The 21,737-nt window shown below is 32.4% G+C and overlaps 2 protein-coding genes across 4 annotated transcripts; one reads left to right on the top strand and one right to left on the bottom strand.

Annotated features, from left to right (window-relative positions):
• The first annotated feature begins 6,383 nt into the window (after positions 1-6,383).
• On the top strand, positions 6,384-10,474 carry LOC134242732 (uncharacterized). 3 transcript variants are annotated; one of them, XM_062724855.1, is made up of 4 exons: positions 6,384-6,619; positions 7,572-7,700; positions 7,860-8,008; positions 10,264-10,474. In XM_062724855.1, exons 1-3 carry the CDS (start codon positions 6,558-6,560, stop codon positions 7,978-7,980), a joined length of 312 nt encoding a protein of 103 aa, XP_062580839.1. In that variant the 5' UTR covers positions 6,384-6,557; the 3' UTR covers positions 7,981-8,008; positions 10,264-10,474. The 3 variants fall into 3 exon arrangements, 2 of the variants coding, with proteins under 2 accessions (XP_062580839.1, XP_062580838.1); XM_062724854.1 differs by having other exon boundaries at positions 6,403-6,619; positions 7,572-7,696; XR_009986910.1 differs by lacking the exon at positions 6,384-6,619 and adding an exon at positions 7,342-7,427 and having other exon boundaries at positions 7,572-7,696.
• A 2,279-nt stretch (positions 10,475-12,753) lies between these two features.
• LOC134242733 (ficolin-2-like) lies at positions 12,754-15,264 on the bottom strand. The gene is made up of 2 exons (XM_062724856.1): positions 15,081-15,264; positions 12,754-13,016 (listed from the first exon to the last, which is right to left on the bottom strand). Exons 1-2 carry the CDS (start codon positions 15,262-15,264, stop codon positions 12,754-12,756), a joined length of 447 nt encoding a protein of 148 aa, XP_062580840.1.
• Positions 15,265-21,737: the final 6,473 nt, after the last annotated feature.

The raw sequence follows: 21,737 nt of genomic DNA, 5'->3' as shown, positions 1-21,737 counted from the left end.
TTGATAACAGATTTTCTAATAGGTGTTGCAATGCAGCTTGAAATCAATTTAGATCCAAGGGCAGAATGCTCCAAATGAAGAAAACACCAAGAGAATAACAACTATTTAGTATGCAGTGTAGAAATGATTTTTTTCTACAAGTTAAATACAATGAGATTTTCATTTATACAAGGTTTTCAAAATAGATAGTTAGTACATATTTTAAACCCACAAAGCTATTGCTCCAAATGTGTATCCCTTCTCGCGGAGATATTGATTGATGTAGACTGGCAAGCTTTTTAAAAAGATGTTACTTGTGTCTAATTTCATGTCACAAAAGGTAAAAGGCTTTTATGAGACAAGAAGAATAACTCTTCCTGATTTATCTCGTCAGGTTTTACTTCAAGAGTTTTTCATAACTTTATTTTTAAGATAATTTGCTGTTTTGATTACAGTAAAACTATCAGTTATTCAAATCGGATATCTAAAATAAATTTCAGTCAAAAGAATTCATACGCACTATTTGTGAACCGAAAAATACATATATGCCTATAAATTAAAGAAAGTCAAAACTAGAACAAAACCTTTACTTTTCCTCTCTATATGACACATTGACAAATTATCATGTTTACACAAAAATAGCTCTGCTATTATTTCTACTTTTAAAGAGAGTTGCTGAAATTGTTTCCTGGGTTTAATTTTTTATTTACGGTTAAAGAAATACCCAATGCATTAATTTCAAGCTAATGTCAAGAGGCCTTCCGATTGTAGCAACATTCCTGTTGAGTTGGACTGTTACAGGTAAAACATATTAAAAATCACCTTTGTAATAATGAAAAGGTTAAACAAAAAGGGGGGAGGTTATTTACTTTAAATTATTTGAAAATTGGTAATAGATCTTTTTTCTGAAGGAAATATGACGATATTACTCCTTTTGGCGTTTCTTTTAAATATGCTCAGTTTTAAGCCATTTTGGTAAGAAAAATTGTCTTATCGTCTACACCGAAATAAAAATATAAGGAATGAATCTTATTTTAACCCATGTTTTACTATATAACATTTTTTAATCGTAAGGTATATGTACGTTATACATGTAGTGTATTATATAAATGAAACCTCACTCCTTTAACGTTTTCATTGACATTTTAGTATATTTACAATGACTTGGTGATGTGAATTGAAGTACATGAGATTTTATATAATTTGAAAACATGAAATTGTAAAACTGGGAACATCTTAAAGATAAAAGCATAATCTGTTAGATGACGAATATACCCTTGTATTATTTATATCATTTGACAGTTTTGATCGCCATTATTCGGAACCTTTGACATGTTCCCCTAGCATGGGATATCTGGAACAGAGGTTTGATATTCTCCCAGGGATTTGTCAATATGAGTGGGCTATGTTTCTCTTTCCACAAAGGACCGACGTCCATGTTGAATTCCACTGACTTCTGTCACCAGCAGGGGGCGCACATGGTCGTCCTAGACTCGGAGGAGAAAGAACTCACCAGAGATATTGAAAGTAGGAGAAAAGGGGTGGATCTTGATTTTAGAATAAGCTAACGCAAATTTTAATTTGTTAATTTCTTACTGCCAGAGTCTAGGAATCCCCCCTTTCATTTGTTTGGTTTCGATGTTAAACAAAATAAATTAGGAGAACATATTTTACAATAATTGAATTAATTCTCTTCACTTGTTTGGTAATCTTTGTAATCCTGGCAATTTACAGCAGAACTTTATGCTGTTTTATTTTTTTTTTGTTATATATGTGGATATTAGCCTAATTTTCTATATATAAAATAGTTGTATACGTTGTGCCTTACACTATAAGAAACAAACCTTGTAGTTCTGATAATAAACTGGAACCTTTAATTGAATGTGACCTATTTAATCTAGTTAAATGTAAATTTGTCAGTTTGTGAATAATTTATAAAGAAAAATTAAATAAAATAAATTAAAAAAAAAAAATAGTAAAGTTTACGTAGAGACAAAGATCGATCAGGTACTAGGATATAGCCTTTCTCACAATGAATAAGATATGATTTGATAAAAATTTTCCATTCAAATAAAGTAATTCCCCATTGTTGTTTTTTTTCGATATCGAGCGTCAGCATGTGCATTCATCTTTGAAAAACAGTCATATCAGAAGGATACCGAGATAACAAACAATATTCAATATCCAGAAAACAAAACAAAATAGGAGCATAGCAAACACGGACCTACGAAACTTCATGGATGGGATAAGGTGCCATGGAATGACCAGATAAAAAAACAAAAAATAAAATTTGTAAAATTGTTTCTTATAGAAAAAATATTGCAGTTGCTCATTTGAAAATTGTAAACAAATTATTTCAGGTTAAAATGCAATTTCTACCTATTGGAATTAGTGCATCATATCTTCAAATGGGGATTTTTTTTTTAACCTCCCTTGAGTGAGAAGTTTTTGGAAAGTTAAAACTTTTTTTAAACTGAATGATGGTAGTAAATCTTAATTCTCTGAGATTGAAGAGATCGGGTCAAATATTTGTATATCTTTAAAATATAACCTTATTTCTCATATAACTATATTTCAAATTTAAAGCTTATTTCTCATATAAAGAGTACATGACTTAAAAAGGCATTTCTTTTAAATTGATTCATCAGAAACACATATATATATATCCCATTGCTTGTGTAAGAAAGCTTCAGATATAATATCTGGGTTTTTTTAATGTTTTTTTATATATTTTTTTTTCCTTTTACAAATGATAAACCGAGGCCCCGTGTCGCAGTAGGTGCTGGCACGAAAAAGATCTCTCACTGCTCAAAGGCCCTGAGTGCCGAGAATAGGACAAAATTTGTAGCCCTCCATCGGCAAGTGGTGGCGTCTCCATATGAGTGAAAAATTTTCGAGAGGGACGTTAAACAATATACAATCAATCATTTTATAAATGAAAAATATATATAAATATTTAAATATTTATAAGCTTATACTCACTTGATCTGTAAAAGTGCATAGATTGATAGACACTTTGAAGGTTTGTTATACAAAATAACAATAATTGTTTTAACAATACATGTATTCTTGATGCTGTAAAAATAACCCCAAGTTAATACATTTTATATAAGATAAAAATACTATGCTTGTAAAGTAAGGACAATATTCTTAATTCATTTGTTCTCTTTCCAAATTGTGCATATTTCATCAAGCATGGTTTAAAATGTTCACTAGAGGTATTGTGAGCAATGAGCTCACTAAATGATACCCCCGCCTCCCATATAAATATAATGGCAGTGTCCATGTTTTGCTCTGGAAAATCATAAATATATGTCAGATCAAAAGGTAAAATAAGAGGTGCACAAAAGCAATATGTAATTAAGAATCTGTGAAAGTTTCATTAAATTTCCTTAAGCGGTATGAGAGAAGTTGCGGATAAGAGATGGATACCCCAAAGCGTAACAGACGGACGGACGGACGGAAATACCGATTACTATATACGCTCCCACTTTTCAAGCGGGGGGTATAAATATAAACACTTTCCTAATGCAAAGGTATGTAAAACAAAATGAAAATTGCATTGTTTAGATTTTTTCACTGTACATTTTACAGATGCGAAATATATCATATTTTCACGAGACTGAATCTAATTATTTCTTCCCTAGGGATTTTGAAAATTGTTTATTGTTATATTAATTGTTTTAGGACTAAAAAAATCAAATGTTTAATGTCGCGATTTCAATGGGGTTCATCTAAAATGTTGTTAAATTTTATAATTGAACCCTTTGGGAAAATGTTCGAAAAACGCCAAATAATTACATTTTTCCATATTTTTTGTACTTCTGCCCTAGAGATTTCTTTTTAATTTAAGAAGATGGAAGGTGTAAGAGTCACCAAATTGTGAAATGTAGAAAAAAATGACCATCTAGCTTGATCTAGGAATTAACTACTAAGTTTATTTTTTTTCAAAGCCCAATACATCTAAATTTGCCACTTTACGGTATGAATACACATTAAATATCACGTCTTTGTGACAAGAGCTTTCTATTGAAACCACCAATTTAAACATTTTGACCTTAGACATTACGCATTTACAAGAAAACTTTAACTGACCATAACTTTTGAATTGTAAGGTTTAGGTCTTTCAAACTTCACTTATGTAGTCATTGTTAGAAGAACTTTTATTTGATAACAACACTTTTAACACTTTGACGTTGACCTTGGTTTTTTGACCTACTTTTTACAAACAAATCGGAGTTTGTCCTACCTTTAAAAACGCTTACCTTGGCCGTAACCTTTGAACATGTGGTGCTTGGGTTTTCTGTCATATTTGTATTTTTTTGGGAAAGGCCTTAGTTTATGTACCAACATATTTGATCTGCATTTGAGAAACCTTAACCTTCGCAATGTTCCCATACGGGGGCATCAGTGTTTTACAAACACATCTTGTTATTGCATGCTGTTGTTTCTTGGGAGGATTTAAGATGTAAACCCCATACACCTGGGTATATACGTAAACAATTCATTCATAACATGCTTTCATATTTATCAAATGCATACAATAACAAAAATATTTTGTCAAATTTCTCTACAATGCAATTAATTAAAAAATTGATACTCGTTAATAAAAAATTATCTAGATTATATTTAAACACCTTTGATAAAAAGTTATTTAGATTTTTTTTTTTTTGCTTTCTATAAATCTGATTTTAAAATTTAAATGAAAAAAACTGCATATTAAACCTGGAAAATATATTACTGCAGTGTATCAATTTTTTTTTTTATTTCTAATTTCACCCATAAACATTATATTCCTTTGTTATTCAAATTGAAATAAAGTTTGGCTTAGGTTTGCTTATGCTCGTTAAAAAATATTCTGTTGTTACACATACCACGACGCAAAAAAGAGAATACTTTCCCTTCAAATGTCTACTGAATTTGGATACAGCGGATCAAATCTTATAATTTTTAGAGCATTCAGGATGTAATGCAACAACTCATATTGTATCGATGGTGTTTCAAATTTGAAGATTATAAAATTTTTTTCTTGTCCTTTTCTGCAGAAGTTGATCTCAACGGTTCATTTGCATTTCGTGCCAGTGTTTTGACATTTGACGACAATGAAAGACTCATTTTTGATAATTGGACACCAGTGACGTATCAATACTGGAATCCTAACGATGAGGGCGAGACAGCAGTTGACCCAATCTTTGGCCTCCTTTTGACTTTACATAACCACGGCAGGTGGCGCTGTGTGACTGAGAGAAAGTACACGTACTATACGGGAGAAGACGGACTAAAACTCCGCTTTATTTATAAGGATTCTCCATTTTATTTGGAGCATGAAGAGTGTTCTGTTACATAATGATTTATTCTCTTTTAATTAAAATAAACATTTGCAATCATTATCTTTTGTTATATAATTTCATTAAGCATGGTGTATAAAGTTCTAAATCATTAAATGGAGTATTCTTAAGTTAACATTGGATCGTACATTCCTCTCCTCGGAAGAGATCTAACTTTATCCTTGGATTGTATATCCGTCTCCTCGGAAGAGATCTAGGTTTATCCTCATGTTTTAAATAAACTATTAATAGCATGTACACAAAAACAGACAGTGCATTATATTGTTTAGTTATTTTCCCAAGGAAACTGACTGGGATCTCCTCTCACCGTACATACAAACATTTTAGAACAAAGTGTTGTTTTTAAAATTTCTATCCGTAATCCAAAAAATAAGGGGCAAATATATTTTCCTAGGACGGTCGGTCCAGTTGTCTGTTTGTTTGTTATTTTTTTTTTCCTGATTTATCTGTAAGTGGGGAAATCAATTAGCCCTGACTATAGCCTTTAATCGGTTTGAGCTATGAATTTCATATTTCACAGATTTTTTCTTTATTTTGACGGTCAATTTCGAATTTGGAATTTGAGCATTGGTCATATGAACTATGGCTTTAATATTTCACTGGTGCATTCAACGTGTAAAAACGTTTCCTAGGGTAAAAGTATTTTTGACTTTGATCTTTATGTTTGACTCACTTTTAAAGAAATTTTCAAAATTTTAATCTTAGCCATAGCTACTACACAGTTAAATCAAGTGATATCATACTCCTCACGCTTATATTTTTATAAGACCTTCTCTTGAGTACAAACAGTAATAACCTTTAACCTTGATCTTATGGATTTGACCTACTTTTCAAAAACGTAAACTGGGTACATCCCACTAATTATTTTTAGAATCGGTAGGAGAAGAAAGTAGTGCAGAAAAAATTGCAAATTCCTTAATTTTCAGACTTGACTAAAAAAAAATGTGATAATGTACTAAAATGAGCCTCATACTTCTTGATAAGGAGTATCTTTCCTAACAAGAAATTTATCAAGAAGATTAGCTGAATTATTTTGTGTATTATACCGCCATTGAGAATCCTGGAATTCCCCTACTTTCACTTTCATTTTCAGAGGTTGCTGCAGATAGACGCATTTTGCCGGAAAACGAATCTGACATGCCACCTCGAGATTTTAACCAAAGAAAGACAACTTGATTTGCTTTGATTTGAGGGGTCACTCACTGCTGAACGAAAATTAGGGACATCGATATGAGACGAAACGTTAACATTGTCGCCTATGGGAAAACAATTAGTGGACTGTACCCATATTAGTAAGTGTCAAAAAATTCATTTTTGTTCAATTTAAGCTTATATAATGAAATTCCTGAAACGTACCGTGTACGTATTGTATTTTATATCACTTCCTGTTATTGTAAGATGAAGATGGATGCTTTTATTAGGAAATATTCCAAAAAACTGTTTGAAAATAGCTCTGTTTCTATGAATGGAGAGTGTCGGTTATGGCATGAGAGAGGTTGTAAGTTGTATGGTCAAATAAGAGTTAAGTTACCAAATGGTGAATGGCACACTTATGCACCTGCTAAATTATCACTAATACTTAAACTAAAGCAAATCCCTCCCCACTCTTTAGAATGCTCTCATTTATGTCATAATCCCCTGTGCATTAATCCTTCCCACCTCATGCTTGAACCCCATGCTATTAACATGCAACGTATTAACTGCTTGGGTGAAGGTTTGTGCAGACATCACTCTGCTTATCCTGACTGCATGATTCAGCTTCATTTGAATGGTATGTATGCAATAACAAATTAAGAACCTCAAAATATTTCTGTTTTTTTTTCTTACAATTTTTTTTTTTTAAGGATTTTTTTTGGGGGGGGGGTGCCTCCACTTCCTCCACCAACTCCTCACCTTTTTATTTTTAACACACTTTAATTTTACAAATTACACCTTTTTTTTTATTTTGTACACACTTTAATTTTTATTTAATTCATACATGGTACACTTTTTTTTTAATTACCAGTAACTACAACCAGGTTGATCGGGATCGGTATTCACTAATTTCTAAACCCTTGTACACAGTGATGGCGGCAGTTTTGGCTCAAGTTGATACTTTTTGTAATCATTCTTCATTGAACCATTCTTTTTGTTTTTAACAATTTGTTTTGCTATTCGATGGCGAGCCACGGCACGCTTTTTTCTCTGGTTTATTGACTTTTTATGCTGTTTATAGTACTCGGATTTTTTTTTCATTTTCTTCAGTGCACTGAGTGACTGGGATTGTTTTCCGAGAGGAGCACCGACAGCAGCCAGTGTTTTACAGATAGCCATATCTACACCATTGTTCGACCTTAATATGGCTGACAAGGCACGGGATTTCGCATTTCGTGAGTATGTTTTATTTTTTGGTAAGCTTAGAGAGATAGTTCTGTTTACAGACTCACACTTGTTTGTTGTTGAATTTAATTTCATTTCGTTTAACGAACAAACTGACAACTTCATTTCAAGCAGTGACTCAAGGATTAACTTGTCATTTGTACTACATTTTAGTGCACCAGATTTTAAACCATGTGCGCGGAGTCCGACAGACTTGTACCACCAACTCGTTATTTTGCCACCACCACAAAGAGTTAAGCTCCACCTACATGAGTCACCGCAACTTCCTGTGTAACACTTTAGAACCTTGTCAGCGATTCTCGGTAAGGAGTTTGACATTTTTTTTAGGTCACCATTGTACTTTTTGAAGAGAGCTTTTAAAATACCACTGCACCTTTCTTTAATGTCATTCGACAACATTTCTTGTAGCTCTGCTTTTTGAACTTTAGTGTTTGCGGGGAACATTTCATCGCTAAAATTTGCTTTTACACCATGCTTAAATTGGCTTTGACCCCTATGAACTCTATCGGCCAGTCGACTTGTTTTCCATAGGGGAGATAAGAAGTCTTGTATTGCTTTTTCGAGCCCCACGGCACTTGTTGCATCACCATCAGTGGTTACGTATTGTACCAATAATTTTTTTTTACTTAGTTTTTCACCTATTTTATAGCCTAACTCTTTTTCGGTCAGAGGCTCGACAGGATTTTTATTTGCTGTACAACCGAAATGACCACTTGGGCACTGGACATGGAAACCCTCACCCTGAAGCCATGCTCCCACCCAGCACAATTTATTTGTCATATGATAAGATATCACTTGATGTTTGTCTGTGACATCTTCGCATGCCAAGCCAATTACTTGCGAGGCCCCTTGGCCCATTTTGTGGCGGCTTGTTATGCTACGGGATTGGTATGAGGCATCCATTTGTATATTGATAGGGTGAGATTCAGGCAGGCCTATTAATTTATTTCGTTCTTTTAATTGGTTTATTCTCTCATCCATATCGCACTCTGCAAGGTCAACAATTTTTTCACCAACTTTATTGCACGATTTAAACATTGACGATCGGGATGGGGGTGGGATACCTGTACATGCGAGGATCAATCGGGCCTGGTCATTTCCTACGGGAGTTTGATACAAAGCAGTCTGTATTGCCTCATTGATGGCTGCTGCTTTTCGGCCGGGTCCCTCAGAAGGGACCTCTCGAAAAAGTTTGTACATTTTAGATTTAAATTGACAGTTTTTACACTTAAATGTCTAAGTCCACCCTAGACCCTGCTTTACTTCAGACATTAATTCATAGTTGGGGGTGGCACAATCAGTTTGAGAATGGGAAACATTCAAGTCATTCAACATATACACAGTCATATCCCTATCCACAATCCTCATTTCTGTACTGTCAGGGGTCGTGACATGAGGAAAGAGGTCAAGGTTGCGAGGGTGGGGGCGTAATATTTTAACATTGTTTTGTCTTCGGACCCCGGTATGACATATGACTGTTCATCATAAGATTTTTTTGTCAAAGTTTCAAATTCATTAATTGTTAACCTAGGTAACCAAACAGATTTAAAACACTTAGCTTCTTTTCCGGACTTGGACACTCTCCCCTTTCTGATGGTATTTCCTATTGCAAACCTGTGTTTTTTTTCTATCACCTTTCATTTTACCTATGACTCAGTGCACCTATACCCAATTCATGAAATTCATTTGAAATTGTTTGTTATGATGACGTCATAAAAATGGCTGCCAGTCCTCTATGACATCATAGACATTTTGGCGTACAATTTTCTCACAACAAGCTCACTTATAATGTCATATTTATTTGCTTATATTTTCAATATTACTTGACCGATTTTGATTTGTAATACCTTTTTTAAAAGGTTACAGGCTCTAGAATTTTGTATAACTTCTTTCGGGGTATTTGAAGTAAAATTTCTCTTGTTGTTCATTGCGTAACATAAAAAGAGGTTAAAAAAAGTTGTCGACTCACACCAAAAATATTGCGTAATTCAAATATACGCAATTGCGTATACATTATTGTTCATTAAATCCTTTGAATTCATTAATTGAAAGATATTGATGTAAAGAAAAATATTCATTGTACCTGTTTGATAGTCAGTATTTGAAGGAAAAGAAGAGGTAGAAAATGACCAATTTTTTTCATTCATGAGCTGTCTTACAACAAGTTTTCAAAAGTCTGTAAAAACTTGAAATATGAACCAATTTTGATGAAACTTGGCATATAGATTGCATATTGTATAGAGTTAAGAGATATTTGATTAAATAGTGTAAACTTAAAAAATGCTTTTCCATATTGGGTACATCCCACTAATTATTTTTAGAATCGGTAGGAGAAGAAAGTAGTGCAGAAAAAATTGCAAATTCCTTAATTTTCAGACTTGAATTAAAAAAATGTGATAATGTACTAAACTGAGCCTCATACTTCTTGATAAGGAGTATCTTTCCTAACAAAATAGCTTAGCAAATGTAATTTATCAAGAAGATTAGGTGAATTATTTTGTGTATTATACCGCCATTGAGAATCCTGGAATTCCCCTACTTTCACTTTCATTTTCAGAGGTTGCTGCAGATAGACGCATTTTGCCGGAAAACGAATCTGACATGCCACCTCGAGATTTTAACCAAAGAAAGACAACTTGATTTGCTTTGATTTGAGGGGTCACTCACTGCTGAACGAAAATTAGGGACATCGCTATGAGACGAAACGTTAACATTGTCGCCTATGGGAAAACAATTAGTGGACTGTACCCAACTTTGGTCGTATTTACTGAATATTTTGTGCTAGGGATTAACTATTTTACCGGTTCATTTCTTGTGGTAAGAGCTTTTCTTGAATACCAATATTTTCTTTTTATATTTTTATCCTTTTATTTGGACATCAGACTTTGACCTTCTTTTGAAAAAAAAAACTTTGGTGATAACTTTTGAATGGTTGACTCCATGACTTTTATATTTCACCTACATATTCTTTGTGAAATTCTTTTGGGTATTATTTAAATTGACTCCTTGACCTTGTCCAGTTTGACCTACTTTTGAAAATCTCTAACTTTGGTCATAATTACTGAACTGTTGCTGCTTTTATGGTTTTTATTTCTTGAAGGTAGACTCATTGTGAGGAACTTTTCTTCTGGTACCAAAACTAGTTTATATTGACCTTGGTGTTTGACCTACAAACGACAACATTAATCATAAGCCTCTTTGTTTCACAATCCTATCTTGAATTTTTATCATTATCTCCTAAAACTTTTCCTATTGATTTAATAACAAATTTTGTAGTCTATCAAATTTTTGGATATACTAGTATATAAACCATAGTTTACACATTGCACAATAGAGAATGACTTGTCACACATATTGAATCATTTTTTTAAAAGATGTAGTCTCATAATTGCAAAAGTATTTGCAAACATATTGATTAATGTTACCTTGCTAAGTTTTATTTGCAAAGGCAGTTGCAGATATAAGATAACATCTTTCAAAAAATAATAAATCAGTGCTCATTTTTTTTTCTAACTCCTTGTCTTGTTTTGAAATTTAATTTCTTTTTTTAACTTACTTGAATTATCTCTAACCTAAATAACAATAAATTAAAATGATTTCAAATTTTGTTTTTAACGTTTGTGACGTCCAAATAAAACGCATAATACACATGTAACCTTTTAATCCCTGATCTGTGTTATTGTGTTTTGAAATTAAAAAAAAGAACACAATAAAAAATTACAGTATCGGTATAAGTCTACTATAACGTATGATGTGCATTCAAGAGCAGAAAGATCTATTTTTTTAATGATTATCTGTAGCAATAGAAGATATTGATCTTCAGAAAATGTGATATTTTTTTACTTTAAGCTCATAATCTAGTATCATTGAGAATCTAGTATCTTTGCGTTTCTTGCCACACCTAAAATTCAAGCTATCTAAATATATTTATGGTATAATTAGATTTTTGGAAAGAAATATTCAGTACGCCTCACTTCAACATTTTAGATTATTTTCTCTATGATATTAAAAATAACAATAATTTCAATTTAAGCGGGTTCAAGTAGATTAATGGATAATTAAATGCTCATTCATTAAAAATACTGCATGGATGGAAAAAGATGGGGATATGTTTTTAGAGAAGTATAATCTTAGATGTATTGTACAACAAAACATGACCATCAAATATATCTATGATTTATATAAAAAAAATATCTTAACATCTTTATTACAATGAATCTTGTCTTATCCGACATGCACGGTGAACAGATTAAAATATATGTGTTGGAATAAACAAGGTGTAGTATTGCAGCGTGTAAAGATCATTGAGATACTGTAAACTAACTTTTATTCGCGACGACTTTATTTCGCGATTTACCACGGATAAACTAGTTCGCGACGATTTATTTCCGGGATCAAGCCTTTTTGGATCTGTTGTTATTAGACACATACACTCTAAGGACCTGTACGCTGCAAGAAATATTCGCGATGACGTGGTTCTCGCGAACATCGCGAAAATTTCTCGCACGCGAATAAAAGTTGGTTTACAGTAAGTATAAATGAAATTAAATGGCTGAAATCACAGTAAAGAGTATTGCATGTGTCGGATTAAACAGGTTCCACTGCAATAGGTTTAACAATAAAGTAATCTACATCTCAATTATCCGTCCAGTTATCTCCATTTATCAGTGTTTGGAAAAAAAACAATTTTTTTCTATTTTCAAATTTATTACAACACATATAAAGTACATCTTTTACTGAATACATTCAGTATCGCTTTACAGACCAGTTCAACCCCCTTCTTTTACATGTTTATTACTTGATGTTAAATATTAAAAAAAAAAACAAAACAAAACTCAGCGATAAAAATTAATTTAAAATCGTCTCTTGAGGGTTTCCATAATCCATGGATGATCTTTCGTCTGTTAAAAAAAAATAAATTAATACTTCACAGATAAATGTATGATAGCATATTTTTTCTATTAAAAAAAAACAACTTTTATCGTTGAAATTTTCGGAGTAATACAAAAAGAAAAAAACCTTGTTATTAAGATGTAATGATGCTTACCTAGTTCCGTCTGATCATTATGGTGGTCCCCTTCACTGATGTCCCATTCTCTAAGGTGGGATACCATGGTTTGTACCAGTCTCCCGGGGACCATTGACCGTTAAGGAAGGCGAAGTGGCAGTAGTTAAACCACCAGCCTCCTCTACGGGTACTGTGGGCAGCACAGTTACTAGGAGACCTGTCATTATCCCTGTCTGGGGTGGTGAAGGACATCCCAGACAGATCGTAGTTATTGGGGTAACCAGTGTCTAACATAGAGTCACCTGTAAAATTTAACAAACGGAATCACAGAGATGATTTATATATCTCAAATATAATTGTCAATAACAATACTGGGGTACTTCTAAGATAGACGGCTTTAGGTGCGGAGGAGAGCGATAATATTTATATAGTTAAGTCCTAGATTCCCCGGAGTCTATCGTACTGGCACCTGTAGAGTTAGAGAAAATATATAACAGATCTAATAATTATTAATTTATATCCCATTAATACTGAAGTACGTCTGAGATACACAGTTTAACATGGTGTTCCCTGGAAAGAGAGATACAGTAAATACAATCCAACAAAACACTGCGCCATTCACATACATGTAGCACCTTTTCTAGTGTAACAATAAACCACAGGCGTGCTACACATTTAAGCATGGTATTAATATATGTCAGCGACGGTACCTTTAAAAATGTATGAAATGCAATGCAAAGTAACTCATTTAGAATTATAAGGATATAAGATATGGTATATCTATATATGTTTTAAAATATTAGATTTTCATTTGATAAAGCATAGGTATTGTAAATGTGAAACGCATTGAGGTGTTTTGAATATGGATTATTAAATTTTCTTTATTTGAATAAATCTCCGATCATTTTTATACGCCCGGATCGATAGAGCTATGGTGTATATTGTTTTTGTTCTGTCTGTTTGTCTGTTTATCTGTTTGTCTGTCTGTTGTCAACTTTAATCTTCGCCATAACCTTTGAACCATAATAGATAGAGACTTCATATTTAATATGCATATTCCACTAATAAAGTTCTTTTTAATGACATCAGACCTTGACTGTGACATATATGCTAAAAATAGCTTTTTTCGACTTTCTGCCATAGCTTTTGAACCATTCGTATTTGGTATGCATACTCCACTCATTAAGTTCATTCAAATGACAACAAGGTCAATGACCTTGTGACCTTGACTGTGACCAGTATGCTAAAAACAGCTTTTTTAAACTTTGTTGTCGCAGGGCACATAGTATTTCACAAACACATCTTGTTTTATCATATTTTTTTGTAAGCTTTTCGACATTTAAGATTAATAACGCTCTGAAAACTTGCTATTCCTTTGTATTTAGAATTTGAATTATTGAAGATCAGACTAGATTTTCATTTAATAGAGAAAAAAATATAGTAAATGGGAAACACGTTGCGGTGTTTTGAATTTTTTTTTTCATTTGAATATGTTTCCGATCAAATAATTTTCTTTGAACATCAAATTTTTGTGAAGATGTCGACACTATAGATCAAATTAACTAAAACTCCTTTTTCCATTGTAATTAAAATGTGAATTATCAAAAATTATCAGGAAACCCAAGCTGAATAATAATGGTTGAGCGATTGTAATTACTGGATTTGTTTGATTAAAATAATAACATAATTTTCTTTGTACATAAAATATATAATTTGAAATTCAAGCTACTTGAAATTAACAAACTCAATGTCTGCTTAATACATGAATTGTACCTGCAAATGACATTCTGAAATATTAAAATGTTTAATTGGCATGGAATCAAAAACGTATACAAAATAAAAAAAAGAAACGAATCTTTCTCTTTTTTATCAACTTCATAAAAATTCAATACAGAAAAGTCTTATTATGATAATATGCGTAATTTGAATCTAATATTAAGAACTTAAGGACCATCTCTGCTATATTTTTTTTTTTGAACACTGAGAAAAATATATCGTATTCAGGAGTTAATGTTGAGCTTATTTATCTTATTTTCACAGTATGGCGCGTTGCATTTACCATCGGGAAAAATGTGCAAAGACAACACAGTATCACTGAAAAGAAATCACTGTAAATTATTTCAATAGAGAAAATACATGTAAATAACAAGTTCAATTAATTTATCTTGGCCTTTTCAAATGCTAACAAATGCTAAATTAATTAGAAAAATCTGTTAAATAAATTAGAAATATAGGAATATATTGTAAATTTCTATTTTTTAGAATTTAGATCTATGGGCATATCTCTGTAACTGCAGAAAAATACCTTAGAATCAGAACTCTTTCGTGTGCAGTGTAGAAAGGGTTCTTAACGTGGATACACTTACCTAAAGTTCCCGTGGCAGGTCCTGCAAGAAAAAGTTGATATTTTCCAGCTTCGTCAGAGACAGAGAATCCGTCGTACATTTCATACAGCGTTGTACCATTCTGGAGAGTGATGGACACATACAGGGATGAGTTGTTTCTCTTTGTTAACAGGTGGATTACGTCATTTCCTGTATTAAGATACATTTGTAATCATCTGAAAATTCACCGAATACAGTTAATTCTTTTTAAAATATGAATCTACCGTAATGAAAAATCATTTTTTCCCCATAGCTATAGACAATAATGTTGAATTTGGTCTCATTTGAATATGCCGCTAAATGATTTTGTTCTTTTCTATTGTTTTTAAACTATTTGAGATATCAATTAAACACGATGTCTGAATATTGTAGAACACACATTACCTAGTCTCAAATTTAGATCTTTATTACCTCTTTATATTTTTTTTTTACCTACCACAAAATTTTTTTTATCTTCAAACTTTGAAGGAATAAAAAGTTCTTATTTGAAAGTGATTTATACATACCAATCCAGACATTCTGTTCTGGTGAACCAAAACCATTCTTATAATCCGCCCAGTTCCTGTCAAAGATCACGGATCCGTCTACGCGTTTCTGAATGGCCTTTGAAAATTAGTATGCATAAATATTCAATTAATTACTTCAAACAATCAAAGGATCCATACGTTATGATATAACCTACAATTCCATCCTACAACCCTTAATATCACCATAACAATGTGTGTTATATTAAGTACTTTTAATTTTAAAATAAACGACCTACCGTCCATCCCCCACCCATTGTTGTCATGTCGCAGTATACACTGATTGGTAATGTTAATGTACTGTAGGGGTATATATCATATACCCCCGTGATGGTTTGTCCGTTTTCTCGAAGATCCTTGCAATCTTTGGGCATTGCAGAAATATCTAAAAAAAAAAAAAAAAAAGAAGAATACCAGAATCATTCAATGTATATGTACAAGAAGTGAGAGGATATATAAAGCATGCATAATATACAAATGTTAATTGTTGATGTTAAAATGTTAATTACATATATAATGCGTATTATGTTAAACTGTTCTTCGTTATCTAAAATCATTCTTGTTTTTTAATTAATAAAGATCTTTGATTTATGACATGACTAAAAGTATTTAAAATTAAACACAATCATTTTCAATACTCTGTCGACTGAAAGAAATGTGGAAGAGAAATTGATTGTCGATAAGATGACAAACAATTTTGACACAGAAATAGATGTTGAAAAATGAAGTAAATTCATGATATCGTTTTGATGTATGATATAATGTCTGATCGATCGACAGGGAATGTTTAATCATCCGTGGCACAGGCCAACTGTTTTTAGGATTCACATCTTAGCTTTCAGAACAGCTGTTTTTAACATAAAAATCTTGAGATACTAGCTAAAATGTTTTTTTTTCCGTTTATTTAGTTACAAAAAGCCAAACTTTTCCAATGGTTTGGACTGATCATTGTTACAAAGCTTAAATGAATATTACTAAATGCTCACGGTGTAGAAATTTTTTCTTATGTTTTCCATTACATGCAAGGAATATTAAAAAAAAAGAGAAAATTGAAAATAGAGAAAATCCCTAAGTATAATTCAATCAATCTCAAATTAAAAAATAATTCCAAATAAAAAAAAAGATATATAAAGAAAAAAAATCAGGAAAGAGATGAGAATGTCATTAGAATGAATTATTTTGAAAATACAATTGTTTATACTAGATAAAAAGAAGTGTCAAAGAAAAATAATCGTGTCTATTCGAGAGGGATCTAAAAAAAACAAAGAAGCAAACAGAAAGATTAAAAAAAATTACAAATATACATACCGTCATCAGAGTAGTATCTCCAACTGGCCTCATCAGACAGCTCAATCGTAAGACTTTTCTTGTGGGTGCGGCATTTCTTTATTTGATAGCTGAAACCAAAGAAGCCGCACCCACTTTGACACAACGCAGCGCACTCGGTCAACGAATGAACATTGTATTCCCCTAAAAGTTCATAATTTGATTTCTTATCATTAAATTCCATTTTCGCCGTATATTTCTGAGAAAAAATGGTAGCTTTAGATAAAGCTAAGAAGCCTACAATTAAAGTGATAACCGCCTGACTGCCCATTTTTTTCTTTCTTAAGTGAAAAGACTGCTGTGTTCTTGTGAATCTGTGATATTCTGCCGAATGGTCCTTCTACAGCCAAATATATATGTCGTACCTTAATCAATGCCTGAAAAGCGATTGGCTAACTGTTACGTACTCTATATTTAACAGTTGTTTAAGTATCGATTTTATTGAATTTAATATGAATTTTCATAAGTGTATATTTTGAAATTGCATTTTAAAATATACAATAAACGTGTGCTGTTTATTTTACTAAGCTAATGCCTGTTATGTTGTGAATTTTTTTTTCATCTGTTATCTTTGAAATGAGGATTTATAATACTGGTATATATTTTCTTGAATGAAATAAAAAAAAATCAGCTCTTTCGAAAGAAAATCTCAAAGAAACAATTATATGATGACGTTATTATGATTCTCAGAAATTATAAAAAAATATACTGATTAATTCAAACTTTTATACATTAGCCTCCAAATGTTCATATAACACAATACATCATCATTGCTTTATTAACTTTTCAATCAACTTCAAAGGACCACAACGAAAACATCTAAGAGGAACGTTGACAGCACCGTGCATCTTATAAACTGAAACTGAATCTGGTTTATTTAATCAAACGCCTATTTTACTTCAACATATTCAATGGCGCTGTAGAAAGTCTGTATAAAAATATATTATCATATAATATATACAAATATACATGGATTCATGGAACGTAATGTAATTAAAATAAAGCATAAAAGTCCATAAAGTTGTAGCTTTTTAAATGTTTTTTTTTTTAATTCATGAATTGATTTTGATTTTTTATGTACAAAAGCAGTAAAAAGCAGGAATTAAGACGTATACAGGACCTAGCACATCTCGGAAGAATGTAGACAAAACCGAGCAAATCATAGAAGCTCGTAGACAGCACCAAGCACATCTTGGAAGAATGTTGACAGAACCGATTACATCATAGAAGCTCGTAGACAGCACAGAACACATCTTGGAAGAATGTAGACAGCACCGAGCACATCATAGAAGCTCGTAGACAGCACCAAGCACATCTTGGAAGAATGTAGACAGAATCGAGCACATCATAGAAGGGCGTAGACAGCACCGAGCACATCTTGGAAGAATGTAGACAGAATCGAGCACATCATAGAAGCTCGTAGACAGCACAGAGCATATCTTGGAAGAATGTAGACAGAACCGAGCACATTATAGAAGCTCGTAGAAAGCACCGAGCACATCATAGAAGGGCGTAGACAGCACTGAGCACATCTTGAATCTTATCTTAACATTTCGACTTTAAGGACAGATGACACGAACTAACTTTTATCAAAAACTACTAAAATAACAACTAGAGTCATCTTTTAATGAATACAATATGTAGTTTTTAAATTTCTATTCAAAGTTGAACAAAAAATAGTACTTGAATTGAAAAATATTTGTATAGAATAATTAGGATGGTTTCAGAAGGGTAGAATTTGAACGTCACAGGTTAACATTTTCCTTATATTCTAGAAATTTATTATTTGTATCATTTTCAATGAAATTAGGCTAAAAATACATACCAATCCAGACATCCATTTTTTTTTTACATCATTTGTCTTTAAGGGGGGCGACTGGGGTCAATCTCAAAGTCCATAAAACAATATAAAATAAGATCAGAGCAAACACGGACCCCCGAAACATCAGAGGTGGGATCAGATGCCATGGAGGAGTGAGCATCCCCTGCCGACCGGTCACACCCTCCATGTGCTCGTTGTCATGATCAGGAAATAACGGAAAAATCCGTCGTCGATTCAGTGTATCAATAATGGACTAACAATTTGTATGAAAAACGTCAGTCAGTATTTGACTCATTGATAAATGTATTTGCTGACAGGGTCATTGTATCGACCATAGAACTTACAAAATGATGACTTTAAACGAGACTGCTGATATTCATGTTTCATCAACTTGCTTGTCAATAATTTACCTCGTTTAAGAAATTGTTCACACGTAGAATATGCGTAAACGAGACTGCTAAGAGTATGCTCTTGCGTATCGAATCAACTGAGATATATATACTCCGTATGTAGGTGATGAAGGCATACAAATGTATTGCTGCATAAGTAAGGGAAATTGACGATAAAAAAGTTAAAGTCATCACGTTTATCATATAGCTTGGTTGTAAGATTATCATTAGCGTCTTTTTGAAGTTAAATATCTAAGTATGAAACAGAAGTGTCAGACTATGTAGTATCTTTTATCTCAAGCTCACCAGGATATATCGTATCGACGTAGAAATGGAAAGTACCATTGTTAACTACAATACGTCGTCGATATATCTAAATGTTGAGTTGTAGGCCACAGCAAGTGTTTTCTTCTTTTCACGCATAAGATTTTGCATGAATTCTGCTTCATATGAATATAAAAATTAGTCTGCTTATAAGGGAGCGCAATTTGTACCCATGAGATTTCCAATAGATTGTTTGAATACCTGGTCTCCAAAAACCACATAAATCCATCAAATATTAGGAGTTTGGCGCAGAGCACAAGACTTTGGCGTGACCATCGGAACTTTGACTTTTGAGTCCTACATGTACATATAGAAATAACTTATGTTTATAAATATTAAGGAAAATAGGTCTAAATAATGTTTTATTTGGAATAGGTAATCTGGTATTCGGGATAGATAAGATAAGAGTAACTATCCATTCTGTATGGATGTTACAATTAGAAATTTCAATATGAAACATGTGGAGATAACGAGCAGTATTTAAGCTCAAAGTCCATTAAACAATACAAAATAGGAACAGAGCAAACACGGATGTCCAAAGCATCGGAAATTTATATTAAAATATTCAAAAAGTTGGAGAAAAAAGCATTGTTTGTTCAGGCTTTTTGATATCATTGACAGCTTATTTTTTCAATAAAAATGAAACCATTCTAATTGTACACACACGTACTCTGAGTTCGACATAGAAAAAAGAAGTTTGAGTTTCTGGTTGACAATATAAATGTTGCTTTTGGAGACCAGGTCTTCCAACAGCCATTGGATTTCCCATGGATACCAACTTCTCCCCATTATTAGCAGACCTATTTTTTGTATTCATATGAAGCAGAATATTTTCGTCTTATGGATGAAAAGGGATCACTTGCTTTGGACTTCAACTCGATGTTTAGATATATCAACGACGTATTTTTAATAAACAAATGTAATTTCCAGTCTTATGTCGATATATCCTCGTGAGATTGAGATAAAAGTTACCATATCCGAGGGGGACTGAATTAACTCCTTAAGTCTTTTTTCCCTTATAGATTCAAATGAATGACGCCTTTTTATACTGAGTGACACATCAGCCAGTATCGTTTCGTTGTTATGTATAATCATCAATGAATGAGTACCGAACGACAAGTATCCTCGGGGACAGACTGTCGACCAGCAGAAATATATATACAGAAATGTTATATTAATTTTTATTTTTAAAATTTCTTCTGTTCATCATATTTTTTCTAAATTAGAATAACGTAAGTTTTACAAATTTACATAAGCCACCTCTTGGGGATACTTATCTTCAAGCACCATGTATCCATCAAATTTAAGTAATACTTTTGGAACTAAGTAAATAATATAAAAATAATTCACAAACTTAAGAATATATTGAAAAGATTTATGAATTCGGAGTGTGTAATTTTTTTTTATTTATTTATTTATTTATTTTTTTTTTTTTGATATTTGTGTCACGGAAGGAAAAATACTTAATTTTTAAGTAAATGACATGATATTGAATTTAAAGAAAAGAAAGAAAAGATGAATTTTGAATATTATAAATCATTTGAGGGGAAAAAATTAAATTATGCAAAAACGGTAGCTTATTTTTTGGATTTTTTAAGAAACAAACAATACAAATGAACAACATGCATTGACTATAGGTTGTATATATATAAACAGTATAAACAGAGGTCCCGTGTCACAATAGTCATGGCACAAAAAGTGCCAAGTACAGTTCGGAATTTGTAGCCCTCCGCCGGTCCACTCTCCATTTCAATTAAAATTCTCGTAAGAAGAAGGATATGGAGATAACGAACAGTATTCAATATCAAAGTCCACAGACCTCCGAAACATCAGAGGTTGGAACTAGTGCCACGTAAATGACGTTAAAAAGTAAACAATAAAACGAATAGTATACATGATAAAAAGTCCATCCAACAATTCAAAATAGGAGCAGAGCAAATACGGACCTCAAAAATATTGGAGAAGGGATCAGGGGCCATGAAGGAGTGAATATCCCCTGCCGACCGATTACACCCGCCGTGCTCCTTGTCGTGATCAGGAAATAACGGAGAAATCCGTCGTCAATTCAGTGTATAAATAATTGACTAACAAATAGAATGAACAACGTCAGTCAGCATTTGACTCAGTGATAAATTATATTTGTTGACATGGTCATCGAGCATAGAACTTTGAGATATAAGTATGCAGGGGATGGACGTATATTTCTGCATAAGTAAGAGAAGTTGATGATCGAAGAAATAAAGTAACAACATTT

Source organism: Saccostrea cucullata, unplaced genomic scaffold (assembly GCF_032062105.1).
Source record: "Saccostrea cucullata isolate Sc308-1 unplaced genomic scaffold, CSIRO_AGI_Scuc_v1 ctg2775, whole genome shotgun sequence".
Classification (NCBI taxonomy): Eukaryota; Metazoa; Mollusca; class Bivalvia; order Ostreida; family Ostreidae; genus Saccostrea; species Saccostrea cuccullata.
The sequence above is the reverse complement of the archived record's forward strand: the minus strand, read 5'-3'. Positions and strand labels throughout refer to the sequence as shown.

Coding starts and splice junctions, on each gene's coding strand:
- LOC134242733 (XM_062724856.1), bottom strand. CDS start 15,264: ATGTATCTTAATACAGGAAATGACGTAATCCACCTGTTAACAAAGAGA. Junction 13,017..15,080: donor ACCTGCCACGGGAACTTTAG/GTAAGTGTATCC, acceptor TAAATTTTACAG/GTGACTCTATGTTAGACACT.
- LOC134242732 (XM_062724854.1), top strand. CDS start 6,558: ATGAGACGAAACGTTAACATTGTCGCCTATGGGAAAACAATTAGTGGA. Junction 7,697..7,859: donor GGCACGGGATTTCGCATTTC/GTGAGTATGTTT, acceptor ACTACATTTTAG/TGCACCAGATTTTAAACCAT. Junction 8,009..10,263: donor AACCTTGTCAGCGATTCTCG/GTAAGGAGTTTG, acceptor TTTCATTTTCAG/AGGTTGCTGCAGATAGACGC.